At 35.7% G+C, this 15997-nt stretch overlaps 4 protein-coding genes and 1 long non-coding RNA gene across 7 annotated transcripts; 3 read left to right on the top strand and 2 right to left on the bottom strand.

Moving 5' to 3' along the window:
* Nucleotides 1-2: 2 nt before the first annotated feature.
* On the top strand, nucleotides 3-1200 carry AT4G01110 (late embryogenesis abundant hydroxyproline-rich glycoprotein family protein). The gene is made up of 2 exons (NM_116341.4): nucleotides 3-873; nucleotides 969-1200. Exons 1-2 carry the CDS (start codon nucleotides 107-109, stop codon nucleotides 985-987), a joined length of 786 nt encoding a protein of 261 aa, NP_192020.2. The 5' UTR covers nucleotides 3-106; the 3' UTR covers nucleotides 988-1200.
* Nucleotides 1135-4022, bottom strand: ADNT1 (adenine nucleotide transporter 1). Of its 3 annotated transcripts, none has more exons than NM_116340.4 (8): nucleotides 3601-4011; nucleotides 3087-3135; nucleotides 2844-3007; nucleotides 2693-2730; nucleotides 2372-2484; nucleotides 2175-2288; nucleotides 1743-2087; nucleotides 1135-1656 (listed from the first exon to the last, which is right to left on the bottom strand). In NM_116340.4, exons 1-8 carry the CDS (start codon nucleotides 3750-3752, stop codon nucleotides 1573-1575), a joined length of 1059 nt encoding a protein of 352 aa, NP_192019.1. In that variant the 5' UTR covers nucleotides 3753-4011; the 3' UTR covers nucleotides 1135-1572. The 3 variants fall into 3 exon arrangements, with proteins under 3 accessions (NP_192019.1, NP_001328407.1, NP_001190650.1); NM_001340300.1 differs by having other exon boundaries at nucleotides 1227-1656; nucleotides 3215-4011; NM_001203721.1 differs by having other exon boundaries at nucleotides 1529-1656; nucleotides 2693-2772; nucleotides 3601-4022.
* A 3261-nt stretch (nucleotides 4023-7283) lies between these two features.
* On the top strand, nucleotides 7284-10657 carry AT4G01090 (hypothetical protein (DUF3133)). Its single transcript, NM_116339.6, has 5 exons — nucleotides 7284-7762; nucleotides 7876-9716; nucleotides 9804-9864; nucleotides 9958-10181; nucleotides 10272-10657. Exons 2-5 carry the CDS (start codon nucleotides 7915-7917, stop codon nucleotides 10327-10329), a joined length of 2145 nt encoding a protein of 714 aa, NP_192018.1. The 5' UTR covers nucleotides 7284-7762; nucleotides 7876-7914; the 3' UTR covers nucleotides 10330-10657.
* An 870-nt stretch (nucleotides 10658-11527) lies between these two features.
* Nucleotides 11528-11765, bottom strand: AT4G03855. Its single transcript, NR_141756.1, has one exon. It is a non-coding gene; the product is annotated as an other RNA (long non-coding RNA).
* A 1103-nt stretch (nucleotides 11766-12868) lies between these two features.
* Nucleotides 12869-14865, top strand: TBL26 (TRICHOME BIREFRINGENCE-LIKE 26). Its single transcript, NM_116338.4, has 3 exons — nucleotides 12869-13143; nucleotides 13361-13647; nucleotides 13752-14865. The coding sequence occupies exons 1-3, from the start codon at nucleotides 12888-12890 to the stop codon at nucleotides 14535-14537; spliced, it is 1329 nt and encodes a 442-aa protein (NP_192017.1). The 5' UTR covers nucleotides 12869-12887; the 3' UTR covers nucleotides 14538-14865.
* The last annotated feature ends 1132 nt before the right edge of the window (nucleotides 14866-15997 follow it).

Genomic DNA, 15997 nt, shown 5'->3' with positions numbered 1-15997 from the left:
TAATCTCAATTTTACTTTGTAGTTATAGTTAAACTTAACATTACATGGAGAAGAGAAGAACAGAGATCATCAAAGAAGTTTAACGACCACCACCGGAGACTAAGAAATGGCGGGAGAGACTCTACTTAAACCGGTGCTTCAAAAACCACCAGGCTACCGTGAGCTCCACTCGCAACCTCAAACTCCACTCGGTTCATCTTCATCATCATCATCAATGCTTCGTCGCCCACCAAAACATGCCATTCCTGCGGCGTTTTATCCGACGAAGAAGAGACAATGGAGTCGTTGCCGCGTCTTTTGCTGCTGCGTCTGCATCACCGTCGCCATTGTCATTCTCCTCCTTATCCTCACCGTCTCCGTTTTCTTTCTTTATTACAGCCCGAGACTCCCCGTCGTACGTCTCTCCTCTTTCCGCGTCAGCAATTTCAACTTTTCCGGTGGGAAAGCCGGCGACGGTTTATCGCAGTTGACGGCGGAGGCTACAGCGAGGCTTGATTTCAGAAACCCTAACGGGAAGTTACGTTACTATTACGGTAACGTTGACGTGGCGGTGAGTGTAGGAGAAGATGATTTCGAAACGAGTCTCGGGTCAACGAAAGTCAAAGGATTTGTGGAGAAGCCAGGGAATCGGACGGTTGTGATTGTTCCGATAAAAGTGAAGAAGCAACAGGTGGATGATCCGACGGTTAAGAGGCTAAGAGCGGACATGAAGAGTAAAAAGTTGGTGGTGAAAGTGATGGCTAAAACGAAGGTAGGATTGGGTGTGGGAAGGCGTAAGATTGTTACGGTGGGGGTTACTATCAGTTGCGGTGGCGTGAGATTACAAACGCTTGATTCAAAGATGAGTAAATGCACCATCAAAATGCTTAAATGGTACGTACCTATCCAAGTTAAATGTATATGAAATCTATTTTAATGTTCATCTTGAAAATTAGAATATTAATGTTGTGTTTCTAATTTCAATGCAGGATTAAATTGCACTCATAAGTTATGATGATTGATTGATGTGTCTTTATTTTTTTGGTCGGGATTCAAAACGTTTAAAGATGTGGCAAGAGTTCAGCTTTACGAAAGATCACTGTGTATGTATGTATTATTTGTGTTTTTCTTCTCCCTTCTTGTTTTCACTTTTCACTTTCATATAAATTACGATCCAATATTCTCAATCATTTTTACATCATCTAACAAAGGTGCATAACATGTGTGTGATCAAAGGTACATAAAAATGACACAAGCACATGAATTTTGTAAATAGGCAAAGTAACCAATAAGGGTCATAACAAGAGTGTAAATAATTGAATGAGAAAAGAGGAGCCCAAACATGTTGTAGCACAAACTGCAGTACCAAATGTAGTTGGCCACTGACTTATTTGATTCAGCATAAAAGCATAAACCCAATCTAAGTGTAGAAGAAGAAAAAAAAAAAGAGTTTGGCTAAGCCCCTATAGCCATTTATCCTTCCCACCGGATGTTGAAAGGAGATAAATAAAGCCCCCCTAACTTTGTTGAACTTCTCTTCTGGCTACAAAAATAGAAGTGCGCTTTCTTGACGGCATTGAGATATCAAATGACTCAGTCTGATATCCTAAACTCCACTCCTAAAACGTCTTTCACCATCTCATATGTCACAAATGCAATCGCAATCGATGGTACAACCTACAGAAGAAACACAAACAACACTTCACTTTCTTGAGTTCATCAAATAAGAAGATCAAGAAACGGAGTTTTGTTATGAAACAAACCTTCACTGAATTGGGGACCAAACCCTTGTACAATGCTCCAAAGCCTTCATGACGAACTGTTTTTCTAAATGCATCGACCATACCAGTGTATTCAAGTGAAGCTGTGCTTCTCCCTTCGCCTGTTACAATAGCGGAAGCATCTTTCCACCCGACCATTTGCATTCTCCTACGAATCACATCCAGTGGATAAGCAATTGTTTGACCAACTGTTCCAGCTATTGCACCACAAGTGAGCCTCGTTACAACCGTCAGCTCATTGTTTTCTACTAGACCGTATGGGTTCTCTTTAACTAGCCAGTCCTTTAGAGACTCATACACCGAAAAGTTCAAGCCCACATATGGAACCTGCATTTATCAAAAGAGTCTCATCAACTCATAAATATTTGTAGTATTACGTTCGATTGAGTGAATAAAAAAAAACACAAGACTTACAACTCCAATCACTGATGGAAGCCAACCACGGTACAAGGCCCGTGGACCTTCCTCTCGCAGGACAGTTGCCAAAGCATGGGCAATTCCTCTATATTGATAAGGAGAATTTGCGGTCTGTGCACATATCCATATTTGCAGAGTTACAAAGATGAGCAATAAGGCTATAGCAATTACAAACTTAGGGTACGAAAAGCTACCTGGACAGTTAGCCTTCCACGAACCATATCCATCGGGTACGTTGCAGACATGGCTATTATCCCAGCGGTTGCACCAGCTCCAAGCCGTAAAAGAGGAGTAAGTTGGGCATTTTCTGCAGAAATGACACAAACCCATGAACCATAAATTCTTACAAACAACGAGCCCTATTGTTTGCACCATCAAATATGGAAGGCTAGTGATATCAGTTCAACATAGCTCAACTTAGAAACTTAATTTAAAGGCTGAAGCGATAGGTAATAATACCATGCACAGATTCTTCAACAGGTAATAATAAAAATGTTATGCTGAAATCAATTTACCATTTCCGGTCCGCTGACGATACATGTACAGTATGCCACTATGAGAGAAAAAAGAGAAAAAGCATAGATTAGAAAAAGATCTATAGTATCAAGTATGATGCCTTTATTAAGATCAAGATAACAGAGTACAGAGAAGATATAGATGTCTTACTTTGAAGCTTGCTCATAGCTGAAAAATTTAACAGCCGAATTAGGAACAATACGAGCACAGTTGGTGCCATTTCCTTTGAACAGTCCACGAAGTCCCTCGGTTCTCCAAATATGCTTCAATCCTTGGACTGTCCCACTGTACTTTATATTATGCGGATTTTGGACCTAGAGATTGACAACGAACAGGTTAACTCTCCAGTCATTTATATGTTCCTTAACAAAAGCTATCAACAAAGGAAAAAACCTGAAGTAATATCTTCATCCTTTCCAGAGGTGCAACAGCAGTTCGTGACCTAATAGAAACACGCATTAAGCGATGAGAATGAGCATTGAATGTAACACAAAGGCTGAAAGAAAAAGTGACTCTTTTACATGCTAATCGAGTAAAGACTGCGTTTTTCTGCTCCTCTTATCCATTGGACATAAGCCCGTATCTATATTTGACTGCTTCAACACGAATTTCGATCTCAACGGAAAAAAAAAAAAAACAAGTAACGGACTGATCTCTACTACATTTATCGTCAGCATTCAGTAACAGGATCAACACCAATAAAGTTCAGATTTTTCATGTTAACCCACGACAAAACATACAAAAACACTGAAAAAAGGACAACTCTATAAGTTCTTAAATCTAATTTTGACGTTCTCAAACAAATGTATAGTCAGTCCCTACTCATCATTTCAGGAGATGTCTCGTTACTAATCCCAATATTCATTAAAATTGATAAAACAATGAAGGAATGAGAAAAAGGACTCACACTCCACCAGCGACACCACCGGCAAAAAGAGACTTGCAGATGCTTTTAAAAGCATAACTCGGAGCTTTGACTCCTTCCCTCGCTTCCTCCGCCAGATTTACGATCGTTGACACAGCTGCTGATTCTGTTCTTTTCACATCCTCTGATGCCATCGATTGATAGATACGATTCAGGTTCAAACCGGAATCAGTGTAATACCCCACACCAACAACGATTACGATCCCTAGAGATTTCTTCACAAGTTTTTAATTCGATCTCTCAACGAATAACAAAACCCTAAGAGAAATCTCCGATTAGAAGTGAAAATGGAGAAGAGAGATCAAAGCACTTCTCGAAAGCACAAATCTAAGCCCCTCTTTGTGTTGTGTCCCGGCGGCGATGATAAAAGCCAAAAGACACAACCTACTGATTAAGCCTGAATCATAACGACGCCGTTTTAATGGCACATTTCTGTTGTGAAATATTTGCAAACCAACCCCTTGACTTAATCATGTTTTGTAAAATAGCCCTTTTACTTCGAAATGTGCGAAATTATTCTTCATTTGATTAAAAATCTGCACGTCAGCGGTGAAGTTGAGTGTGTGGCGATTAGTAGCCGCATTTGTGATTTTTTCTTTTTAGTGATATTTAATTATGTTCAACGTCACCTATCTTTTAAGTTCTTAAAAGGTTAAAGATTTAAACAATTATACACTTGATATTATATTTAAGAGGTTAAGGATTTAAAAACAAAAAAAAACAGTTTTAAAATGTTGTACACTCGAATTTCGACACTCTCGTTATTCAATTGTTAAAGAAGTTAGTGTAGAAAAAAAAGTTAAGAATTTTAAGTCAAGGGGTGTATGCAGAAACAATTGTTAGTTTAAGGATTTGTTTGCAAAGTTTTCTTATGATGTGGTACCATCAGGTGTTATCTAACGCGCGTTACTAAGTGCGTAAGATATACTCTCTCCATATATGTACGCCACGTGATAATGGTACAACTGTGTTAGTGCTTGATCCCGTTTGGTCAGTATGATCCATTTGTTTGGTTACTTCTTCCAGTCTTTGTAATACTAGTAAGTTTTCGTAACCACATCAATTTTGGGATCATAAAAAAAGTTGAAATACTTTCACACTACATACTTCACAGACTGTAAATTAGTTCTATCTATATTTTTATCTAAATATTGTTGGGCTTAATATGGAAGGAACGACAAAAAGATAAAATAATTTTCCCAAAAAAATTATTTTTGTTAAGTATAGCGGAGAGAGATTTTAACTTTTTCCAAGATGATATCGGGTTTGAATGATAACCACAATAATAATAGTATAGCTTTGTATAACTTTGAAAGTTACCAATCACAAAAACTTTATCAAAAGTGTTATTAAAAGTTTTATACTCACCTTTTTTTAATAATTTCTTTGTATAGTTCCTTCTAACAGCTTTGCACTATTCCGATAAATCTAACAGCTAAAAATCTTGTATACCTTTTGGTTACCAATCAGACCCATCATATAATGTATAAGAAAATTGCAACTATGCCATCAATCTTGTTTCTTGTCTTTTCATGTTTTGGAGGGTCCATACTCAAAACAACAAATCAATATCGAGTTTTTATGTTTAGTTATATACACTATCATTACTTTCAAAACAAAGAAAAAAGCCTTTAACAAAAAAACAAGTGGGTGTGTATAAAAGTAGATGTCGGACCACAGTTGATAAGAATCAAATACCGAAAGCCTTATGGCTATTATTCTATGTGATAATTATGTAGATCACACATAAAAAAAGTTCACCAGCTCATTACTCATACTCACTTACATGATCAAGTTCAAATTATTAAAATGTAAAAGTCTTCATGTAAACAAATCGGGCCGTTCTAAGCCCATATAATGAAGCCTGTTATGCACCTAAACAAATAGGGCCCTTTTATCAATTAGGGAAAGAATTACGGGCCTAAACAGCTCAGAAGTTCTGTCAATTAAACTCTGTGTTTCCTTAGTCTAATAACTAACCGATAAAATAGGTAGTAAAAAAGTCAACGATAGTTATCCCAAAAATGCAATGTTAATATTTTTGTCAAATCTGATTGGTGTTGGAAAGTGGACTATCTATAAATCCATCTTTAAATGATAGACAGAGACACAGAGTAGAAGACTTTACAGCTGTACGTAGCTTTTTGTATAAACCACAAAAATAGTCAGAAGGCGACCTACACTATGTGATCATATAACACTCCCCATATATCTTTCAAGTCTTCGTTTACGAGGTTAATATTTTTCAACGTTTAGGATCCAGGTTTCTTTTAGATTCAAGTTGTGAATTAGAAAACAAACAAAAGAAGAAGTTTTGAGAGCACGTCTTCTAACATGGAAGCATTAAACTTGACGTATTTTTATGGACTATATTAATCGATATGCTGGGAGGATGATGAAAAAATAAAGAATTTATATATAAATATTAGTTATTTAGGTAAGTATGAAAGATAAATAATATATAAACCAAAAAATTTTTTTTAAAAAAATTAATTACAAAAATGCTATTGAATAAAAATAATTGTAATATTCGGATGATAAGTATATAATTATTTGTTTAATGTTTTAAAAACTATGATATCGCGATAAGTTTATAAATTATTTGTTAAAACATATTTATCGATTTAAAATTGTAAATCAGAATTTTTTATTTATGTATATTCAGCACAATAAAAGGAAATTAGACTTTTTTATATAATTAACATGATAATAATTATAACTACATGATATATAGAATGATAACATGCTAATATATTATATAACAGAATAATATTTATATGAAAACGTTAAGATATTCGATACATGAATAATGTTTACTGTAACGGATAATTTATACATAATATTTACTAATAATTGTTAACGAGGTTAACCTGATGATAACAATGAAAATATTTAGTAACAAAACAATATATGAGACTTTAATTAAAAAAAAGAAAAATACAGAAGAATAATAAAGTAACTTCATTAGTTCTTTTACTGTTGAAATAGTCCACAATTCCTACACCTAATTTTTCAGTCTTCTGAGCATATAAAGTGATATTTTCCTATTTTTATTTACTTTTTAATTGTATTATAATAATATTTGGGTATTTTTGGTTATTATAATAATATCTGAAAATATTATTGATATTTTTGGTTATTTTTATATTTTTACTAAAACAACCGAACCGATCCGAATCCGAACCAAAATCGAACCAAGTTTTTAGAATATCTGAATGGTTCTCAACCTCTTCATATCCGAATAGATTTGATATCCAAAAAAGAACCAAACAGATAGGGATACCCGAATGACCAGACCTAGTATTATTGATATAAAAAAGGTTGCTCAATGTATAATTTCATTTGACTAGCTGGTCTGTTTTCGTACAAACACACTCACAAAAGTACGAAAATAGGAAGTCGTCTTAGTTTTAGAAAATAACTATTGCTGCTTATTGGCATATATTGAAAAATCAAATACTACTAGTAATCGTAAGTTCTAAATTTGAATGTTTTTTTCCCGAGTAATTGAATTGTTCTTAGTAATTAAGTTCACAAATTTGGAAAATTGCGATATCTGAGAACGTATTAATTTACCTGTCGGTAAACAGTCACACTCATGTTTCTAGATTTCGTATATTTTAGTAATAATTTGGTTAGTCTCCTTATCTGCGAGTCAACGAGACCCGGTCCGCTCAACCGTACTACAGTCTAAATTCTAGTTTCACGCGCTTACTTACATTACATACGCGCTCATCTCTTCTTTACTCAAAAGTTTTAAAAAACGAATATCAAATCAACGCTAACAAAGTTTGATTTTTTGCTTCCATCTTCTTCCCCTCCTTAAGTTTTCAAATCTATTCATCAAATTTTCTTTTGTCTTTCCCTTAAGATTCCCGGGAAAGCCAAGGAAAAACGCTAGAAGAAAATTAACATAATAATGTTAATTGTTGCTTAAACCTTCCAGCTCAAGTTTGGTAGTAAGTAAGCAGACATTTAATCCCCCAAGAAGCAATTGAAGAAGACTTTTAATTCTTCTGAATTTTCTTTCCAAAAACCCCTTTTTAGAAAATTGGTTGCATCATAGAGATTGGTTCATTTATTCCCACCGGAGAAGATCATCAAATTCGTCTTCTCACCTATATCGCCGACGACATTCTTCACGGTTCGTTTGATTTCTACCTGTTGGTTCTTCGTTTTATCTGAATTCAATCGGAGATATATGTTTTTGAGTTCGAATTTGATAAAAAATCGAAACTTTTTTGATTTGAATCGCAGTTGGAAAAAAACAAAGCAAAACCCTAGAAATAGTGGCTGATGAGGTCGCGAGGCGATGTCTCTGAAGCAGAAGGTACGAGATCAGATGCTGGTTCTTCAAGAAGCGAAGAAGAAACGAGTCTGAAGGAGAAACACTCAAATTCGCGAGCTGGGTCTCAAAGATCTGGAAAAAGCTTGAGAAATGACGAGCCTAATTACGGATCAGATTCTTCATCTAAGAACACAAGCAGCAGCAACAACCCTATTGAGTATACAGAGCATGAACGAGCTGAGCTTTTAAGAAGGTTAGATTCTATCAAAGATCATCTACTTCGCGGTGGTGGTGGTGGTAATAATGTAGTTGATAAACCTAAAGAACCAGATCAGAATCAGCCTTTCCTTAGACCAGTTCATCTTCATGGTCATGCTAATCATAATCCTGGTCCTTCTTATTACCATCAGTATCCAGAACCTATTCAATACCCTGGACCGGTTCATGGAATGTATCCTCAAGCTTATCAAGATCCTTATGGGTACCAAAGAAGACCACCTCCAGTTCCTAATCCAAACTGGTATCCTCCTGGTCATTACCCTAATCAGATGGCTCGTCAGTATCCTGGAGGTCAATATGTTGAACTTGGTCCTGATATAGTTGAGCCACATTCTTACTATCCAGCTACTCCTGGTAGGTACGGTGACCTGCCTCCGTATAGCCCGGTTTCGTCTCACCATCGTGAAGAGAAACTCGCTACACAGTACAGTGATATGCCTCCGTATAGCCCGGTTTCGTCTCACCATCGTGGCGAGAAACTCACGACACCGTATAGTCCACGTGTTAATAACGGTTCGAGTTTTCCTTCTTCGATGGGCACTCCAGGTCCTCGAGGTGGTTATGCAAGGTGGCCGAGTGAACATGATTCTGAAATGGGCGGTGCTTTTGCTCGTGGGTATGTTAAGAAAGCTGTATCGGATACTGGTGTTCGACGTTGTCATCCTCTTGCTGGTGGTGCTCCTTTTATAGCTTGTCATAGTTGCTTTGAGCTGCTTTACTTGCCTAAGAAGAAGCTTTTGTCTCAGGAAAGGTTACATAAGCTGCAGTGCGGTGCTTGTTCTGAAGTTATTAGTTTCACAATCGTTGATAGGAAACTCGTTTTCTCTTCTGGTAATGAGGAAACAAAACCGGTCTCTCTAGAGGTTGAAGATAGAAACACAACAAACACAGTAGTGATAGAGGAGGAAGTCTCTTCTGTTGATTTCAACAGCTCAGGTAGAGATATTCCACGTAAGGATGAAGAAGAACCAGTGCAAGAACTGAGAAATCATCAGGATACTATTACTACGCAAAGCGTCCGCTCTGAATCTCAACACTCAGATGATGAAGAAAGATCGAGCAATTCTAGTGAACAACAACAGAAGGAGGTCAAATCTGTTCGTCGGCGAGGTAAAGGGTCAAAAGCACCTGAACCCGCTGCTCCTGATAATGCCAGTCTCCTTGAACTTTTTGAGTATTCTAATGTAAACAGAGCTGCACTCGCTTATGGAATGGCGCAGTTAGGTTATGAAAAGCCAGATAAGCAAAAGTCTTTCATGACACAGGACTCGCTGAAACCAGAATCAGTAGCTACAGAGACAGAGGTTTCTTACAATGGATACTCTAACACCGAGATCTCAGAAGATTCAAGGTACTCAAACAGAAAGGGTAGTGAGTACGGTTCGACAGAGATCACAACGAGGTCCTCTACTGATCAAAACGAAGACCAGATGAAGTCATTAGAGGTTTGGGTTAATGGACATCTTATACCAGAAGATCTTGTTAGCAGTGCTGAGAAATTAGCTGGACCAATCCAAGCTGGAAAGTATTGGTACTTCCATGAACTTCAGCATCCACTGTTTCTCTCTTGTTTTTGTTTTTCCCTTTACTCAGTTTCTGATACATGTCTCTGATTCAGGTATGATTACCGAGCTGGGTTCTGGGGAGTGATGGGCAAACCGTGTCTCGGTATAATACCTGTAAGTACCTTCACATTGTTCTCTCAAGTTGATTATTGGAATGGTGTCATCAAATTGATGAAGAAATGGTTGACTTACTTGTTGTTGTTGCAGCCATTTATTGAAGAGTTTAGCCATCCAATGCTGGATAACTGCGCTGCAGGAAACACAGACGTGTTTGTGAATGGAAGAGAGCTTCACAAGAGAGATTTCGAGTTACTTGTGGGTCGTGGTCTGCCTAGAGACAAGAACCGTTCTTACATTGTTGATATATCAGGAAGAATCCTTGATCAAGATTCAGGAGAAGAACTTCACAGCCTTGGCAAATTAGCCCCAACGTAAGCAGATTCACACAAATGATTTTTATTCTTTTGAGATTTTGAGATCACCTAAGATTCTAAAGTTTTAGTGTGTTAAACTTGAAACAGGATTGAGAAAGTGAAGCATGGATTTGGTATGAGAGTTCCAAGATCATTAGCTTCATGAAAACTCCCCCTAGTAACAACTACACAACCAAAATATGATTCTGCTTCTTGTTTCCATCTTCATATTATTTATTTGTTAAACACAACTGTAAAGTGTTTTTTACATCTTGATTTTGATTTTTGGTATTCTTTTTAAAATATCTTTGGGGAAATGTCTGTATGTTTTTTATTGCGACCAGAACCGGTTTAGGGGTTATAGACTGTATACAAACCGGGTTCTCTCGGTACAAGGTTTGTGCTTTGTATTATTTCCATTTTTTTATGGAATGATATTAGTTTGCTCTTAATGACTTTTTTTTTTATCTCTTTTATTGCTCTTTTGTAAGTTGTAACAGAAGCTTCATCGATAACATGGTTTACTCCTCCTAATTCCTTATTATCTCTGGTTTAACTAAATCGTTTATTTAAACCGGTTTTGGTTTGTAGGTTTCTTTCATGTCAGCAACAATATATGTAGGTCATTCGACCATACTCAACAATTCAATTAAACAATGTTCTCCTAGCTGATCTTTCTTTCTTCATGATTAGCTTCTAGGCTTGATTTGCCCTTTCCTCGAGTTCTAGGTGAATTATGGATTGGGATTATCTATCTATCGGTTAGTTATCCGGTTTCATCTTTCTTTCCACTAAAATGTTCATATTGTCTGCTAATTCCTCTCTTGGCTGATGGACTAGTTTTTGCACGTTTCTGAAGTGGGTCCTTCCTAAAATACAAGACAACAGATTATAACTTACTCATGGGCCCAATATCAATATCAATATCAAACAAGAAAGAGAATCTGTTCTTAACAGGCCTCGTGGTCCGTTCGTTTAGTTTTCATGTTTCAATATTTCTTAGAAAAATACAAAATTAGAGTAAGAACAAAAAGATACTAACTAGTAGCGAGCATGAGAAAAACGAGTAAGCAGAAGTTGTCCACTAATAATAAAATTGTGAGGAATCAAGAAATTCTCAATACAAAAAAATTTTAGCAATGAAGAAATAAAATAAAATATTATTAGCAATAATTGGAGTCACTAGAATGTTTCATATCTCTTTATATACTAACACTAGTGTTAGTTCATTCACGCAAATGTTAAAAACCAATTCTACCATTGTTAAACTTATACCAAATATTTAAACTAGTTACCTGCATCATTCTAATAACTAATAAGTCTCATGAATTCACAAACATAGCAATGTTTTGAATAACCCAATATATCATCAAAAAGTGTGGTGCTTCCGTGTTTGCTAAGTTCCAAGATTCAAGAGAAAGGTTGATATTGTTGTAACGAAAGGCTGTGGAGATACAAGTATACCACCTAAGTTGAGATAAAAGGTGTGAGGACCAAAAGCAGGGCATGTGCTTCTTCACATAAATTAAAAGAAAAAAACTCAAGTTATTACTAATATGTGATTAATAAACACAAGGACAATGAGACCATCTGGGCTGGTCCAACATATTTTTGGATTCCTCAAGCAAAGTTGAAAAAAAAAAACTTTTCTGAATTTTTTAATCAGAATTTCACTATCAAAAGTCATAATTGTAAAAAACAAATCCTGAAATATTCTTTATTCCATTTCCAATATATATTGCTGTCACAAAGAAATCTACAAAAATATTTGTTATAACTTAAAAGAATGCCCAACAATTTAGCCTATAATCATATATGCTTCTTGGACAAAAAAAAATCTTGGAACAACAATGCTAATTAAATTTTTCTTTTTTTTTTTCTTACACAGAGCTAATTAACTTTTTCTTTTTTGTTGACTGTGGTTAACATAATTCCAGGGTGATGGTATATTCAATGTCGCAGTATATTCAATGTTGCATGGTGTGTGAATAGTTGTACTATAATATTCCCTCTTTTCATTTTTATTTGATATTTTAGGAAAAATACACATATTAAAAAAAATATATTAAAATTGATATTAAATATATTATTTTTTTGTGTTTTACAATTTTTTATTATTTTAAACCAATGATTGAACTATTAAAATTTACAATTTATTAATAATAACTAATAAATATTGAATAGAAAATTTACAAAATCAATCTTTTTAAAACAAATATTTTTCCAAAAAAATCAAATAAAAAGGAACAGAAAAAATATAATATGACAGTTCGAAAGTATAATTCAAATCTGTAATTGTTACGGTTTTGTTATTCTTCTTTCTTGTCGTTGTTTGTGACAAAATTGTAATCAAATATATTGTATATCTCACAATGGTGTGACTTTTTAATACCATATTTTTTTGTAACGATTGTATCACTACAATTTACTACTTGTCACAAATTCATGACAATAGTTTTTACTGTTACAAATATGTTTCTATTGAGACAAAATATTTTGTATCAATAAAATTACTTTTTCTGCAGTAATTAATAAATAGACTGTCTGAAATTCACAAAATTATTATTCCTGCATTTAATAAAAGTAAAAAAGGGTAACAAAACATCACTTTCATGGTCACAAAGATCCTAAAAGTTAATCTCAAACCTAACCATCTCATTCTCACGAGTCCAACTATAAAATCATTGAATAGCTTCCACCAAATTCACTGTGCTCTCTTCTTCAATGGAACAACAATTAACCTTAGTATTGCTTGATAGCCCAAAAGGCGCCAAATATGTAGAAACCTTTGAAGAAGCCGCTTCTTCTTCTTCTTCTTCTTCTTCTTCTTCTGTTCCCTCCTGCACTGATCACCGCCATCGAACCTTCGTCAAATTCTTCCTTTACTTCTCTCTCGTCGCTCTTGCTTACTATTTCATCATCTCCAGTCTCGCCGTCTCTCCAATTCCCCCAACATTGCCGCAATCTTCTCCCGGAAACGGTAATCTTTCTTTCGCAGTTCGTTGTCCTTCAATTTCGAATTTGATCTTTGATAAAGATTCGAGAATCTTTCCAAATATGGAGATTCAATGATTGTTGGGTTGGGTTTAATTTTGGAAATTTCGAAGCTTTCGATCAAAACTTGTAATTTAGGGTTTAAAGTGTTTGTGTTTACCATGTATTTGATTAAATGTCTATTTGTGATTTCATTTTTGTAGTTTCATCAGCAAAGTGTGATCTTTTCACCGGAGATTGGATACCAGATCCAACAGGTCCTCTGTACACAAATGTCACTTGTCGTCACATTCAAGATTTTCAGAACTGCCTATTGAATGGACGACCAGATGTGAATTATCTCTTCTGGAGATGGAAGCCTCGTGATTGTGATCTTCCTAGGTTTAGTCCATCGCAGTTTCTTGCTTCAGTGAAGAACAAATGGTGGGCTTTTATCGGTGATTCCATTGCTCGTAATCATGTCCAGTCTCTCATCTGCATTCTCTCTCAGGTTTGTTGATTCTTTTATTCAGAGAATGAGTTTGGTTTTTGTGTTAATGAAAGTTTCCTTAGACTACAAGTAAGTAATCAAGACCTTTGATTTAACTGTCTCAGGTGGAAGAAGTGGAGGAAATCTATCACGATAAGGAGTTCAGATCCAAGATATGGAGATTCCCTTCTCACAACTTCACACTATCAGTCATTTGGTCTCCTTTCCTTCTCAAATCCGAAACATCTAGCAACTCGGATATTCAGCTTTACCTCGACCAGCTTGACCACAAATGGACTGTCCAATACCCGAAATTCGACTACGTTGTTATCTCTGGAGGCAAATGGTTTCTTAAAACAACAATTTTCCATGAAAACAACGTAGTCACGGGCTGTCATTACTGCCAAGGAAGAAACAACCTAACTGATCTCGGCTATGATTACTCCTACCGCAAAACCCTAAACCTTCTCCGTGACTTCGTCCTAAACTCAACCCACAAACCGCTGGTTCTGTTTCGAACAACAACGCCTGACCATTTCGAAAACGGAGAGTGGAACACTGGTGGGTATTGCAACAGAACGATGCCGTTTAAAGAAGGCCAAGCAAATATGAAAACTGTAGATGATGTGATGCGTGATGTTGAGCTTGAGGTGTTTCAGAAATTTGGGAAAGGTTTTGGCTTAGGTTCCAACATCAGGCTATTAGACACGACTGGAATGTCTCTTCTCCGTCCAGACGGGCATCCGGGACCATACCGGCATCCAAATCCTTTTGCTGGAGTTAAGAATAAGAGCAATGTTCAGAATGATTGTCTGCATTGGTGCTTACCTGGTCCAATTGATTCATGGAATGATGTGATGGTGGAAACCACGCTTAACCGGGAACGGGAACTATACGATTTAACCGGTTAATGTACCACGATATCGCTTGTAGCTAGTTACAGTCAATAGCCATTCCACTTGTCAATGTCTCGTATATGATAGTTCTATATTTTAATTTTGTAATGGTTCTAAACAAGAATAAACGATGCAAAATTTTGCAGTGTGAATTTTGTTTAAGGTGTTGTTCTGTGGAAAGCTAATAATGATCTTACTAGGACTTGTGATGTAAAAACAAACTTGTAATGTATGCTCTGCATTTTCTTTAATCAGTAGCTTGTTACACCTGTTATGTGACTGGAGAGACCAAGTAGGGATCACAAACTGAAAAAACGACTTGGGCTTGGAAAGTTAACTTTGCACCACTACGAGGACATGAATCTAGTCTAAATTCAACCATATCGATAACAAGAAGCAAGCAGTGACTGTAATAGTATGCTGAATAAACTATGTCAAGAATAAAAGCATGCGACAAGAGCAGCTACAAACATTTGGATCAGCCGATATGTACTTGGAAGGTGGACGACAAACTAAAATTATGTTGATCATTATAAAAATAGAGATAAATGCGCATTTTGAATGAAAGAAAAACATTTTTTTAAAACCTATGAATTAAAACCTATGGTTTTTGTGATCATCATCATGAGAGCGTTTGTTCTTAGGTCAGTTGTAGTTGAGTTTCGTCTTGTTAATTGGGATGTTTACATTGATCTTTTGTCTTTTTATTGATGACTGTTTGTTTATGTTCATATATATTATATAGTGTTGTCGGCTTTGCCTCGTGTTGCTTAGTGTTTCATGTCTTTAATGTTCATGTAGTCTCTCTGTTTTGATTTTTTTTGTAATACTCTCTTTTCTTGTAATCCAAGTCAACGACATCAATAATATTTCTAAAGTGGACGAAGAACTCATCTTGCAACAAGTGAGCACTGAACTTGAAATCAGAAAAGATGTAAGTTAGAGATCAATTTATATGCAAAGTATTCACTAGTAGCCCATCGAGGATAACTAAAATCTGAGATCCGTGAACATGAAAGATTAAACATACATGTGTAAAAAGGCACCTACACCATAATTTGATTGTCCTGATCCCTTCTTACCAGTGACATTAATAAAACATTTGAGGCTAATGAATAAATTAAAAACACCGTGCCATTCTACTTTACCAGACATAGTCGTCATACCGTTTTTTGTAGCTTGTGCGGATCGTCCAATAATCATTGACAGTCGTCACTGGTGACATATGCCATACGATGAACATTCGGTAACTTCAGCAAATTTGGCAGATATCGAAAACAAATAATTTGATTTCACAATATTGTGTAATTTGTTTTTTAGTATTGGTTGTATATATTTCTTTGGACATTTGGTAGCTATAGCAACTATTTACTCGTGGAAATAATTTATTTATTTCTGTATGAAATTATGATAACATATCTGTTTAAAAGTTGTATTGATGCGACAGCTTTTCTTTGATTTAATGCTACCTTATA

Source organism: Arabidopsis thaliana, chromosome 4 (genome assembly GCF_000001735.4).
Source record: "Arabidopsis thaliana chromosome 4, partial sequence".
Lineage (NCBI taxonomy): Eukaryota > Viridiplantae > Streptophyta > Magnoliopsida > Brassicales > Brassicaceae > Arabidopsis > Arabidopsis thaliana.
Note: the sequence above shows the minus strand (reverse complement) of the source record. Positions and strands in the feature narration are given on the sequence as shown.

Coding starts and splice junctions, on each gene's coding strand:
- AT4G01110 (NM_116341.4), top strand. CDS start 107: ATGGCGGGAGAGACTCTACTTAAACCGGTGCTTCAAAAACCACCAGGC.
- ADNT1 (NM_001203721.1), bottom strand. CDS start 3,752: ATGGCATCAGAGGATGTGAAAAGAACAGAATCAGCAGCTGTGTCAACG. Junction 2,485..2,692: donor TCGTCAGCGGACCGGAAATG/GTAAATTGATTT, acceptor TCATTTCTGCAG/AAAATGCCCAACTTACTCCT. Junction 2,088..2,174: donor TTCCATCAGTGATTGGAGTT/GTAAGTCTTGTG, acceptor TGATAAATGCAG/GTTCCATATGTGGGCTTGAA.
- AT4G01090 (NM_116339.6), top strand. CDS start 7,915: ATGAGGTCGCGAGGCGATGTCTCTGAAGCAGAAGGTACGAGATCAGAT. Junction 9,865..9,957: donor CGTGTCTCGGTATAATACCT/GTAAGTACCTTC, acceptor TTGTTGTTGCAG/CCATTTATTGAAGAGTTTAG. Junction 10,182..10,271: donor CTTGGCAAATTAGCCCCAAC/GTAAGCAGATTC, acceptor AACTTGAAACAG/GATTGAGAAAGTGAAGCATG.
- TBL26 (NM_116338.4), top strand. CDS start 12,888: ATGGAACAACAATTAACCTTAGTATTGCTTGATAGCCCAAAAGGCGCC. Junction 13,144..13,360: donor GCAATCTTCTCCCGGAAACG/GTAATCTTTCTT, acceptor TCATTTTTGTAG/TTTCATCAGCAAAGTGTGAT. Junction 13,648..13,751: donor TCATCTGCATTCTCTCTCAG/GTTTGTTGATTC, acceptor TAACTGTCTCAG/GTGGAAGAAGTGGAGGAAAT.